Here is a 13851-nt window from a genome sequence, read left to right as displayed (position 1 = left end):
GCGAAACCCGCTGCACCAATCAGGGGGCGGTCGGCCGCGCCTACAGAATTTAAAGGGAACGGAATGGCGGCCCTTAGAAAGAACCACGTGGTCTGTGTGCGCAGTGACGGCTACAGATAAAGAGGTGTAAGGTTACCGGTTATCGCCATTCATTAAAATATTAAATGTTCACGGCTCCTGTAATGACTGTACATATAATATTTCATTGAATTCTGTCTGGTGGATAATATGCTGGACATTTTCACTTGACTTTCCTTCTCCAACAGCAAGGTTATGGTGAGGGGGGGTGTTAAATTATTGTTATTAATACATTGAAGTCTACATATATGTTGCATTCGTCAACCCTATAACTTGGATACAGTAACGAAACCGTATATTTACCTCTTAGGAATATATAGCACACACATCAAGATTGTGTTTAAAACAGCGGACTAGGAGAGAGTGTAAAGAGCAAGTTATAAAAGTTGTATAGCTGTATTTATAGTATTATGTTGTTAATATTTATATAGCGCCAACAAATTCCACAGTGCTTTACAGTGGGTGGACGAACAAACGTGGTTGTAACCAGACAAGTTGGACACACAGGAACAGAGGGGTTGTGGGCCCTGCTCAATGCGATTCTATGCTAGAGGGAGTGGGGTAAAGTGACACAAAAGGTAAGGATAGTTTTAGACTAATGACAGTTGCAAGAGAGAAATCAGTCTGGAGCTTTTAACAGTTTATTTGATACGCTTTGATGAAGAAATGGGTTTTTATTGATTTTTTTGAAGGAGTGGAGACGGGGTGAATATCAAACAGAGGAGGTAAGTGAGTTACCCAGGAACGGTGCAGCCCTCGAGAAGTCTTGAATGCGAGCATCAGAGGTGGGAATACGGACAGAAGATAGACGTAAATCTTCAGCAGAGCGTAAGGGCCTAGACGGGACATGCTTGTGTATCAGGGAGGATAGATAGGTGGGAGCAGCATTATGTAGAGATTTGAAAGCATGAACCAGAATTTTAAATTGAGCCCTATATCTTAAGGGAAGCCAATGTAGGGACTGATAGAAGGGTGAGGTGTGGGCGGTGCGGGCAGACAGGAAGATGAACCTCACTGCCTCATTCATTATGGACTGTAACGGCGCAAGTTGGCAGCACGCAAGACCACTGAGAAGCGGATTACAGTAGTCAAGGCGAGAAAGGACAGTGGAATGGACCAGCACCTTAGTCGCATCTGGCGTTAAGTAGGGTCGGATGCGCGCAATGTTATTGAGATGGAAACGACAGGATTTGGCGATAGACTGAACATAAGGCGTGAAGGAGAAGTCGGAGTCAAAGAGAACACCTAGGCAGCAAGCCTGCATGGTGGAGCTGTTGGTAGCACCGATGACGTGGAGGGAGACAGACACATGAGTAGGAACACTTGAGGGAGGAAAGACCAGAATTTCAGTTTTGGTCAAGTTGAGTTTAAGGAAGTGGGCAGCTATCCAGTTAGAAATAGCAGAGAGGCAGTCAGAGACACCAGTCAAGAGGGACGGGTAGACATCAGGAGAGGACAGATAGATTTGCGTGTCATCTGCATAGAAATGATATTGGAAGCCAAAGGAGCTAATGTGTTTACGAAGGGAGGCAATATAGAAGGAGAACAGTAGGGGACCAAAGACTGAACCTTGGGGGACACCAACAGAGTTTGGGAAAAGAAGCAGAGCCAGAGAAAGAAACACTGAAAGAGTGCTGGGAGAGGTAGGAGGAGCACCAGGCGAGAGCAATATCTTGTAAACCGATATTGCGGAGGATGAGAAGAAGCTGTTGATGATCAAGTGTCAAAAGCTGCAGAAAGGTCAAGGAGAATTAGGATAGAGTAGTGACCACAAGATTTTGCAGCGAGTAGATCATTGGATATGTTGGTCAGTGACGTTTCCACAGAGTGCTTAGCGTGGAAACCAGACTGAAGCGGGACTAGCAGAGAATTGGACTTGAGGAAGTCTGTCAATCTCGTATGGCCCGCCCCCTTGCCGATTTCAGCCAATCCAATGCTTTCCCCAAGGGCACCTAAATGATGGGTTTAACACTATAGGGTAAGGAATGCATGTTTGTGTTCCTGACCCTATAGTATTCCTTTAAGAACTCATATTCTGTTCTCTCTCTGTTTTGTTTCTATGTCCAGCTATTGAGGAATAATGTACAGGGTATATCCTAGAACAAAAAACAAGAACACTTGCCAAACACTAGCACCAAGTAACTAGCCTCCAACCACCATAATAAAATGCATTAGATGTATGTTCATAAATGTGATGCTGGCTCTATGTCTCCATAGTGCTTTTCCTGTACATTTATTTTACTATGAACTACAATAAAAAATATGTATTGGTATCTTTTCAAATAATTTTTTTGCGTTTGTCTCAACACTGAAATTTAGGGCTAGCTTTATTTTCAGGTAACTTGAGAATTGGACTGAAGAGCAGAAAAACTGAGCCCCCAAACGGCATAAAAAATATTTAGTGGTCTAGCTACTGACACGGATGGTTACATGACCACGGGGCTCCCGACTAAAATCACTCCAACTTGCTGCCATCAGAGCCCAACCACGACCCAAAAGCCCCCCAGAGTGATCCCACAACCCCCATAGGTAGAAAAACTAAAAACCAAAAGCCCGACAAGCCCCGTCCGGGTATGAACATCGGGGACATGTGGAGGCAGGCCCACGAGGCGGCAGGCGCAAAAATGGCGTCTTTGAACGGAGGATGCTCCGATTTTTCAGATGGACATCCGACAAAGGAGAGGGAAGCTTCATGCACCACCACCACCAGAGAGGCCGCGGCTGCCTGCACCAACTTCCACACTGGTGACCATGAAGGCCATCAGAGAGCTCATAGCCGCCCATCACGGCAAAATCTCAGCAGAGGTAGCCACGATAAGGGAGGACCTGAAAGGCCTGTCAGCCCGGCTTGGAACCATGGAATGCACCTCCAACTGCCACACACACCATATAGAGGAGCTGCAAGCGGCAGTCCACGATTTAAAACAACAAACATCACTCCATGACCAGCAACTGGCCGTACAAGAGGACAAGCGACGCCAAAACAACCTAAAACTAAGAGGGATCGCAGACTCTGTACCAGAGGCCAAGCTCCCACATTACGTCTGCTAACTGTGCTCCTAACTCAGAAAGCGGCTAAATAAATTACGCTGGACGGAATCTTCTGCATACCGCGGGCTGCTGCAGGGGACATAATCCTCCGCTTTCAAAACGCAAGTGACAAGAGGGCCGTTCTAGAAGCCACCTCGGCCAACCAACGTACACCATCGAGGAAATGACCCTGTAGTTTTATGCGGACCTCCCGAGCGGGACGCTGACCTGGAGAAGATCCCTCAGACAGCTCACATCCCTCTTGCGACAGCAACAAATTAGGTACCGCTGGGGTCTAGGCCGTGCCTTACACATAGAAGGCACAAGCGGCCCTCTGGCTGTGCGGAACCTACAAGAGGCCACAAGGGCCCTGGATAAACTGAACCAACCACCGACGGCACTGGACTCCACGACTCCACCAGCAGGACCCGCAAGCAGCCTAGGGAGGAATGCAGTCGGCGCAGGGCCTTATGCGGCAGCAACAAAGCAGGACTAGATGCACCGGGACGCTCTTCCCCTTTTTTTTCATCAGGCAACCATGTGGCCCGCGGCCCAAAGGCTTTGAACTTCCGCTCTTAACAAGAGTAAATGAGACTGTTAGATTGCACTGTTTTTTTTGTTGATGTACACTAAACTCCACTCTGGCTTCTACCTGACTGACACTTTGATGCACCGGACGTGACCACAAATACACAGATGGAATCCCGGGCTCGGAACCGTCCAACGTGGAGCAGACAACCGTTCCCTCCCCCCACCCCCTTTTCTGGTGACACAAAGAACCAAAGTGAAAAAAGAGTAGTATACAAACTAACCACAGATAATAGATCTGCTAAATTGAAAGGGTCCCAGGTGAACCTCACTAATCACCCAAAATAGTAAAACAAGAAACAACAAAGTGGAAACCACATTCAATAAGCATACAATGTAGAATATACAACCTGGAAATATAACCAGAGTAGAAATATTCTATATAAGAATATGATGGAATCTAAAATGATAAAAAGTAAAAATCATAGCATAACACCGTAAATAATCTTAGTGAAATTGTGATGTTGATAATAAACTCACAAACAAAGGTGAAAATCAGGCCTCTCACCCCCTTGGGGTATATGAAGTGTAAAACTTGATAGTAGATCCAAATAGGTGTATGTCGTCAAAGAAATGAATAAAGAGAACCATACATGGTGAAGTATGTAGGAAATATACAAAAGAAATGTATTGATTGCACTTACAAACATAAAGATGTTCTAGGCATATCTCCACTCTCAGTGGAACTGGAAGGCAGTGTGGAAAATGAAGCACAATTTCAATTTTGAAGCAGCAGAGCAAGTGGAGGGAATAAATAAATAATAAAAATAAAATAGACAATAAAAACAATCAAGAGTCCGATATCCAACGCGTTTCGTCCAAAATAGTGTGTAAAGGACTTCTTCAGGGATATGTAGAAGGTCGTGTGAGAAAGAACTTCTTATACCCATCGTGATTCTTCTTAATGCCGATCACCGGCAGCGTTCGTTCCATCCTGAAACGCAAAGACGCACTTCCTGTGACGTCCATTCGTTGTTATGCGCATGTGTATAGAGCATCAGAGTTCCAAACGCTCGAAATTCGGGCGTGTCATGACACACGCTGTAGAGGTCTAAATACTAAAGGAATAGTGCATAACCAACAATATGTCGCCAAACAGATTTAGAAAAACAGAAAATAAAATGAATAACATAAAATCAATACATAAATCAGATATAAATAACTATAAGAAATATATAAAGTATATACAATATAGTAATACATAAATACTAGATATACAAATAAATATTACATTAATAAATCAATTAGTTAATAAACATGTTAAAGTGCATATATGAGTACACCAATCCATTGGCCACCATAGACAACCATCCATAAAAAAGCCACTAATGTACAAATACATAAATGGCAATGCATTCTAAATGATGAATGTAAAAAATGAGAGAAAGGGAAGAAAAAATTACTACCTACAAAATTTAGGTAACAAATCCAGTGTTCTAAAATTATATTAAATTAGACCTTGTAGGTCTATTTCAGCATTAAGGCCATGATGTAATGTTTTTAAAGTATAAATCCAGAAAGCTTCTTGACGGATTAATTCTTGAAGTTTGTCCCCTCCTCTACAGCCTAATATAATATGTTCTATGCCAAAAGCTTGAAAATTTTCCCAACAGAAAAGGGGACATGTATTACAATGTTTAGGAACACTGTGATCAAGTTTACCTTTTTTAATATTATTGAGATGTTCTAAGAACCTAATGTGAAGTTTTCTAGTGGTGCGGCCCACATATTGGGCTCCACACCCACATTGGAGTAAATAAACTACAAAGGTAGTAGAGCACTGGATATGTTTTTTAATTAAGTATGTTTTTTTTTTGTTTGAGTACTAACAAAGCTAGTTATATTTCTTATATTTATTTATATCTGATTTATGTATTGATTTTATGTTATTCATTTTATTTTCTGTTTTTCTAAATCTGTTTGGCCACATATTGTTTTTTATGCACTATTCCTTTAGTATTTAGACCTCTACAGCGTGTGTCATGACACGCCCGAATTTTGAGCGTTTGGAACTCTGATCCTCTATACGCATGCGCATAACAACGGATGGACGTCACAGGATGGAACGCACGCTGCCGGTGATCGGCATTAAGAAGAATCACGATGGTTATAAGAAGTTCTCTCACACACGACCTTCTACATATCCCTGAAGAAGTCCTTTACACACTTTTGGACGAAACGCGTTGGATATCGGACTCTTGATTGTTTTTATTGTCTATTTTATTTTTATTATTTATTTATTCCCTCCACTTGCTCTGCTGCTTCAAAATTGAAATTGTGCTTCATTTTCCACACTGCCTTCCAGTTCCACTGAGAGTGGAGATATGCCTAGAACATCTTTATGTTTGTTAGTGCAATCAATACATTTCTTTTGTATATTTCCTACATACTTCACCATGTATGGTTCTCTTTATTCATTTCTTTGAAGACATACACCTATTTGGATCTACTATCAAGTTTTACACTTCATATACCCCAAGGGGGTGAGAGGCCTGATTTTCACCTTTGTTTGTGAGTTTATTATCAACATCACAATTTCACTAAGATTATTTACAGTGTTATGCTATGATTTGTACTTTTTATTATTTTAGATTACATCATATTCTTATATAGAATATTTCTACTCTGGTTACATTTCCAGACACAAAGAACCAGCCTGGCAGCGAATACCCCCATCAACATCATGGGATATCTCCCCCCCCCCAGACGGACGCTGTACTGACCCCTCCACCATGCTGACACACAAGAGGCCACACTAACAGGACGGGACAGAACAATAGGACCTCGACGACCACTCACCGACGGAGACTCTCTCCTAACCCCCCCCCCCGCCAGCTACACACACACACACACACATCACAAACACGCATCCATCCACCAGAAACCTACCCAGATAACATATCAATTCCCTACTAGAAACCTAATCTGCCCGCGCAGATTGGGGCAATATACCGCTGCTGTATCGCACCACATGGTATTCCCAACTCCGCACACGCACCAACCTACCAAGTGACAGTCAACCGGACCTAAAAGCGGACATGCATACTAAACTTACTAAAGCAGACATTAGTTTTTCTTAAAATGTTTATAACAATGTGCCAATACAATGAATGCCACTATGTAAAAATATGTATACACACACTTGACCCTGCTGTTGTGGCAGCGCAAGATCGTCTGTTTACCCCTTGTGCATGACAAAATAAACATAAAAAAAATAAAAATATTTAGTATTCTTTGCAGCAAACCCCCAGTGTTTTTAAAGCTACGTTTAATACCCATTTTGAAGTACAATCAAATAGAACGTTTTCACTGTGTTACTTAACATCTAGGTCAACTTGTGTCTTAAGTTCTGTCTACTGTGTGAGTCCCTGAGATAAATATGCACTACTCAGTCTATCATCTTCCATTTACTGCTCCTAAACATGATTAATCTTCAATAAAGATGTATGTTTGGTTTTCCTTTTCCAGGGTAATATGGATTGTGTGAATGATACTAAAAATCGGTCCTTAGCCATTTATTTTCCATGCTAGGCCATGCTTTTTGGAAGAATAGAGAAATCATTCTTTGTACTTTAAAAGTAAAGATTCTTCCTGATCTTATCTTCCTTTCTGGAAGTGGCTGTCATACTCATTGACTATGTTAACCAACCAAATGGATTTAGAAACAACTTTTATTTAAAACACCAATTTATTTAGAATCAGGAAAAGGAGTGGTGTGAGCCGAGTGATCCCATACAAATACTGGCTTGTGAAGGAGTTTTTGCTCACACATATATAATTTGAGCTGAACCATTTTTGCAGAGCCTCCCTGTAGTAATACAACCCCATCCGTAACTGCCTTTGCTTCTTTATAGTTATAGATTTTATCAATCCAAATACACGTTGCAGTTTGACTCATTAAATAGGTTTATCTTGTTTGGGGCTTGGTTTGGATAAGATGTGGCCACCAAAAATATAGGTCTTATTTTGACAATAGCACATAAAATTCACAAAGATATATGCAAGATTGAAACTCTTATACAGTGTTTGACTTTATTGACCACAAATAAGTTAGTGCTCTTCCCCGCTTGCCCCAAATCATTCATATTTTTCCTTTCAGTTTGGCTTCTTCTTCCTTTGAGGAGGGGGAGGGGGGGATTTAGTAGCCAGTAGTAATGGATTATTGTCTTCAGAAATTAAAAGGAAAACAAAAAAAGTTCTAAAGATTAAGGCCCTGAAAATCCAACAAGAGCGCGAGGGAGAACCACAGTACATGTTCATCACCTTTCACATTTTATCCTTCAATGCCATTGAGAAATTGGCAGCATAGTGCACTTAAACTTGGATGCAATTAAAAACCGTGGCTCAAACCTGAGGATTGAAAGTCCCAGGAAACTGCAGAAAAAATATCTATATCATTAATTTAGTCACTTTAAAAAAGTAACATATAAGGAGAAATCCAGTAGTTTTTAATTTTTCCATTGTAAAATTCCAGTTCAAGTATGTCCAGTTACATGCTCCCAGAGAAGCAAAAGAGGTGGTAATCTAATTTTAAAAAAATGTAAGAAGTTCCAAGCATCATCTGCATCCAATAAGAAAACCAGTGGTTTAGAAAGTTCGAGTTGTGGACAGTTTCATTGTCCTGCACACGACACAAAACTAGATGCAAGCATGTTGGTTGATCCTTCATTTTAGTTATAATAGCTCCTCTCTCTGGTTCTTGTTTTTTTGAGAGGCTTGTCCATTACGTAAGGAGCCATTTTGTGGTCGAAGGAGTTTGCCCTTCTCTCTGTCTGACCAAGTGTAAACGTTGTCATCACTGTCTAGTTCTGATTCCGAATGCATCAAACTAGTGTTCTGAACTGGAGCTTTCAGCTTGACCCCTGTGGAAAAAAAAAAAAAAAAAATCACAGTTGAGGTCACAGCACCCAACACATATATATCTTCACTGACTCAGTCAACACCTAAAATAGAGCTACCATGAAGCATGTTTTCATCTTCTCTGAATGCAAATGTGCTGTGTTAAAACCTTACCCCTTACATCAAAATTTATGATGTTCTTATTGTCACTACAGATGTCTGGGGAAAACATTAGGTTGTCCCTATACAGGGGGATTGCTAGGTTTCAAACACCTGGGGCTTAACCCCTTAAAGCGGCACTGTCATGCCGAATCCCGTTGTTTTTTTTTTTTTAACCCCCCTCCCGCCTCCTCTACATCCAATTGACCCCTTAGTCACCCCCAAATGCCCCTAAGCCCCCTAGATTACCTATTTATTAATCTGTATTTTCTGCCCCGATCTATATTCAGGGCGCCGCCATCTTTGTGTGGGTAGGTGAAGTCCCTGTGGGACACGTCATCTGCCCACACTAGATAGCGCTGAGATTCCCGCACATGCCCAGTGAAACACCTGTACATGCGAACGGGAATTTAATCTATTCATTCATTCATCAGACAGACGAATGAATAGAAAAAATCAGCTAACACTGTGTATCAGTGTTCGTTTGTTCGTTCGGTTTATTACAAGGAGGGAGCTACCCCGTGCACAGCTCCCTCCTTGTAATATGTAAACACAGAAGCGGCAGGGAGCAGTGCTCTCCACCAATTCTTAAGCCCCCCCAGGTCCCCCTCTCACTCTATGGGGGTCAATATGACCCCCATAATAGTATAAAGGAGATTAAAATGTCCCCAATGCCCCTACTCGCTATACCGCGAGTAGGGGCATGTCTACTAAACAGTGGCTGCTCACTGTAAAAAAAAAATCCCTACTATCCGGCCCCACCCCTGCGCGGCGGGTGGGGGCCATAAATTACAATGGGGGGATGGGGACCTACTGTCCTCCCCCCCTGGCCCCACCCTTGAGCGGCGGGTGGGGGCCATAATGATAATGAAGGAGGGAGGGGGACCTGCTGTCCCCCCCTCCCGGCCCCCACCCCTGGGCGGCGGGTGGGGGCCATAAAGTTAAAGAGGGGGGGACCTACTGTCCTCCCCCTCTCCGGCCCCCACCCCTGGGCGGGGGCCCTAAATCAAATAACCCCCACCCCTCCATCAAAGGTGACTAGGGGTCCCCAAGCCCCTAGTCACCCACCCCCCACCCAAATAAAAAAGCCCCTACCTACCCCCTCACCCTAAAAATAGTGAGGGGGGAATAAAATTACTACCCTGTAAATAAAATTAAACTTACCATTCGACGTCTTCTTTTTTTCTAAAATCTTCATTTTTCAGCCCCAAAAAAGGCAAATAAAAATCCATTATGCCCGTCGAATTTAAAAAAAATTAAAAAACCCGACAAAAAAGAAAAAACCAGAGCGCAAAAAAAATAATCCATCTTCACCCATGGAGGGCTCCGCGCAGACTGAGCTCCGCAGGGCGGGGAAGGCTTATAAAGCCTTGCCCCGCCCTGCAATTAGGCTAAGAACACTCTGATTGGTGGGTTTAACCCCTTAAGGACACATGACATGTGTGACATGTCGTGATTCCCTTTTAGTCCAGAAGTTTGGTCCTTAAGGGGTTAAACCAATCAGAGTGCTCTTTGTCATTTTACACAGCGTGGGAAAATTCCAAAGAACTTTCCCACGCTGTGTAAAATGACACAGAGCACTGTGATTGGATGGCTTGAAATTTTATTTTTCGTCTGGTTTTTTTTAATTTATTTTAAGTTCGACGGGCATAATGGATTTTTATTTGCCTTTTTTGGGGCTGAAAAATGAAGATGTCGAATGGAAAGTTGAATTTTATTTACATGGTAGTAATTTTATTCCCCCCTCACTATTTTTTAGGGTGAGGGGGGTAGGTAGGGCCTTTTTTATTTGGGTGGGGGGGGTGGGTGACTAGGGGCTTGGGGACCCCTAGTCACCTTTGATGGAGGGGGGCGGGGGTTATTTGATTTAGGGCCCCCACCCGCCGCCCAGGGGTGGGGGCGAGGACAGTAGGTGTCCCTCCCCTCATTATCATTATGGCCCCCACCCACCGCCCAGGGGGGCCGGAGAGGGGGAGGACAGTAGGTCCCCCCTCGTTATCTTTATGGACCCCACCCGCTGCCCAGGGGTGGGAAGGACAATAGGTCCCCCCCCCTTCATTATCATTATGGCCCCCACCCGCCGTCTAGGGGTGGGGGCCGGACAGTAGGTTCCCCCCTCATTATCATTATGGCCCCCACCCACCGCCCAGGGGTGGGTGCCAGAGAGGGGGAGGACAGTAGGTCCCCCCCATTGTAATTTATGGCCCCCACCCACCGCGCAGGGGTGGGGGCCGGGGGGGGAGAGACAGTATGTCCCCCCCTTCAATACCGTTATGGCCCCCACCCACCGCCCAGGGGTGGGGGCCGGGGGGATGGGGGAGAAGAGTAGGTCGGTCCCCCCCCCTCATTATCATTATGGCCCCCACCCAACGTGCAGGGGTGGGGGCGGGGGGAGGACAGTAGGTCCCCCCTCATTATCTTTATGGCCCCCATCCACCGCTTGGGGGGGGGGGGAATAATAGGTCTCCCCCCTTATTTTACTTTAGGGCCCCCACTCGTTGTTTAGGGGTGGGGGCCAATAGGTGTTTTTTGTTTGTTTTTTACAGTGAGCAGCCATAGGCTGTATAGCGAGTAGGGGGATATTATTTACTAATATAATCTTTACTTAGTATTAGTAAATTTGTCTGAAAGACCAATTCAGGTCTTTCAGCCTTTTAGTAGATAGCTCCCTGATACTGTGGGAATTAGGGAGTTATCTACTAAGCGGCTGCAAGATGCAGCCACAGCAATGAATAGGATCAGAGTTTCATTAATTCGAATGAAATTGCGATCCGAACAAAGTGCCGAATTGCGTTCTAAAACAAACGAACATACTGTTCTCATTCAGTTAGAAGGCAATTCGGCAGTTTCGGTTAAAATAACAGGAAGCATCGTGGGAACAGGGAGGAAAGGTAAGAATTATGGGAAAATTGCTCTGATCAGCGGATATGAAGCACACTTTGCTCCTCCGCTGGTCAGAGCTGGTCAGGCGGAGGAATCATCCATAAGGCAAAGAGTCCCTACTTTGTCTTATGATTTTAAAGAAAACTATAGCAGACAGGAAGAAACGGAGAACAGATCCTGAGAGAGGGGGAGAAGAGGAAGAGATTGAGGAAAGGTAAGTTCGGCATGACAGTGCCGCTTTAACCCCTTAAGGACCAAACTTCTGGAATAAAAGGGAATCATGACATGTCACACACGTCATGTGTCCTTAAGGGGTTAAGGACACATGACGGAAATATTCTGTCACGATTCCCTTTTATTTCTGAAGTTGTGTCCTTAAGGGGTTAAGCCCAAAGGAAAAAACAATGAAGCTTATGTTAACAGTAAGACGGTAATTTATGGCATATTGCTGCCTTTTCTGTGTTATATTCCCTCCTCTCTACCTATGAATAGCAGTCTGTTGATGCTCTCTGGGATCTCATTGAAGGTATAGAAGAAAGAAGCAAAGCCAGGTATCCCAAGCCATCCTGTCACACTACCTAGCTAAAAGAAAGGTGTGCAGCAAAGCTATATTTCCCACCATACCTATCTGACAGCCACCTGGGGGGCACCATCAATTTCCCCCTAATTAGCCTGGGGTAGCACTGAACTTATGATCTAAATTTTTATAAAGAAAGCGGACTTCTGTAAAATGATATTATATTAACTAAAAAAAATAATTGAAGGACATTGCAGTTCATTGCATCTAGTTATTACAAGTTACTTCATATCATTATTATGCTCCAAGTGTTACAATTATCATGACCAACTGGCTTAAAATTTTAGTTTTTTTTTAAACCCATGCTCACATTGGCTAAATATTACTAGCTGTTGAATTTTTATTTCATGAACATTCATTTGTAAGACTGGGCTGTTATTCACATCATATCTTATTAACACACTCTGCTATGTTTTAACACCATGGCTTACAAAGGTTATTCTTAAATCTATTTTCAAACACTTTTTGCACTATACATAATAATAATAAACAACACAATATATATAATATTATATTATATACTATATATAGTATTTCACTTCAGCACATGTATGCTGATTCTCCTTTCTGCCTTAGAGGTTTATTGTCTGTTTGGGGGGAATGTTTATTGTCACCTAACACCAATACTGCATGAGTACTGTCTTCTCTATTCTAGTAATTCATTCAGATACATTGATTAGTGAAGCAGAGAGAAAATTCTAAGCAGAGATTGAGAAAACTGGTCTAACATACCAGTTTTGAGGCCAGACTTCATCTCAATGCTCTCTTGGTCATCAGTTCCTTCCAGAATTTTGTACCTGCTCTTGCGTTTAAGTTTGCTCTTCTTTCTGGATAGGATAAAGTACATATGGCAAAATTATTCTTATTAGAAATAAGAAACTATACTGATTTTTACAGACATAATAAGAGGAGCTAAGCTACAGACATAAGATGTGGAGATAATTTCTTGAACATTATGTTTCCATGCTGTCCCCAGTAATATTAAAGAGGATATTTATTTTTTGTACACACAGAAGTTAGGAGCAGAAAACCAGCAACTAGTATGAAATAGTGATTACGTGATTCCATAAAATTATTATTAAAGGGACACGTTCTATGCACCAAAACCACTTTAGCTTAATGAAGCAGTTCATTAACCCCTTAAGGACCCATGACGTGTGTGACACGTCATAATTCCCTTTTATTCCAGAAGTTTGGTCCTTAAGGGGTTAAGCAGAGATCCCTCCGTTTATGTAGACGTTGCCCTAGCCACACCTTCCCTGGGTGTGACGAACAATGAAAAAAAGCTTTTTACGGCACAGTATGTTTACTTTTGGCTGTTCTAACGTGTTACGCGAGCATGTATGTTTAGATGTTCTCCTTCTCGGTTTAGTGAACTATAATTACAAACAGGAATCTACAAACAGACCCCAAAACATTTAATTTAACCTAGCAGTAAATTATGGCATCCAGCATATAGTATCACCAGGTTCCCCGGCATCCCAGGAACCCAGGCCAGCTACAGAGAAAATACTGGAGAGATTTTCTGGTCCCTTGCTGAGGTCAAAGAATACTTGGCTTGGGAGATCGACCAATAAACCATGGTGGTGAAGCTTAAGATTCAGGCAGTGGGAGGCAGGATAGATGTACTGAAGAGCAGGATGGAAAGTGTTGTAGCAGAGCACAATGGCACAGCCACCATCACCAATTCCCTGCTG

The 13851-nt window shown here is 42.9% G+C and overlaps 1 protein-coding gene across 2 annotated transcripts in view; it reads right to left on the bottom strand.

The window, feature by feature from the left end:
- Positions 1 to 7763: 7763 nt before the first annotated feature.
- The window catches only part of KIAA0319L (KIAA0319 like), a 99778-nt gene continuing 93690 nt past the window's right edge, over positions 7764 to 13851 (bottom strand). For both annotated transcript variants that reach the window (XM_063454826.1, XM_063454835.1), the window contains exons 21-22: positions 12887 to 12981; positions 7764 to 8558 (exon numbers count right to left, since the gene is read on the bottom strand). In XM_063454826.1, the coding sequence (XP_063310896.1) occupies positions 8371 to 8558; positions 12887 to 12981 (283 nt within the window). In that variant the 3' untranslated portion in view covers positions 7764 to 8370. The remainder of the gene's footprint in view (positions 8559 to 12886; positions 12982 to 13851) is intronic.

Source organism: Pelobates fuscus, chromosome 1, assembly GCF_036172605.1.
Source record: "Pelobates fuscus isolate aPelFus1 chromosome 1, aPelFus1.pri, whole genome shotgun sequence".
Lineage (NCBI taxonomy): Eukaryota > Metazoa > Chordata > Amphibia > Anura > Pelobatidae > Pelobates > Pelobates fuscus.
Note: the sequence above shows the minus strand (reverse complement) of the source record. Positions and strands in the feature narration are given on the sequence as shown.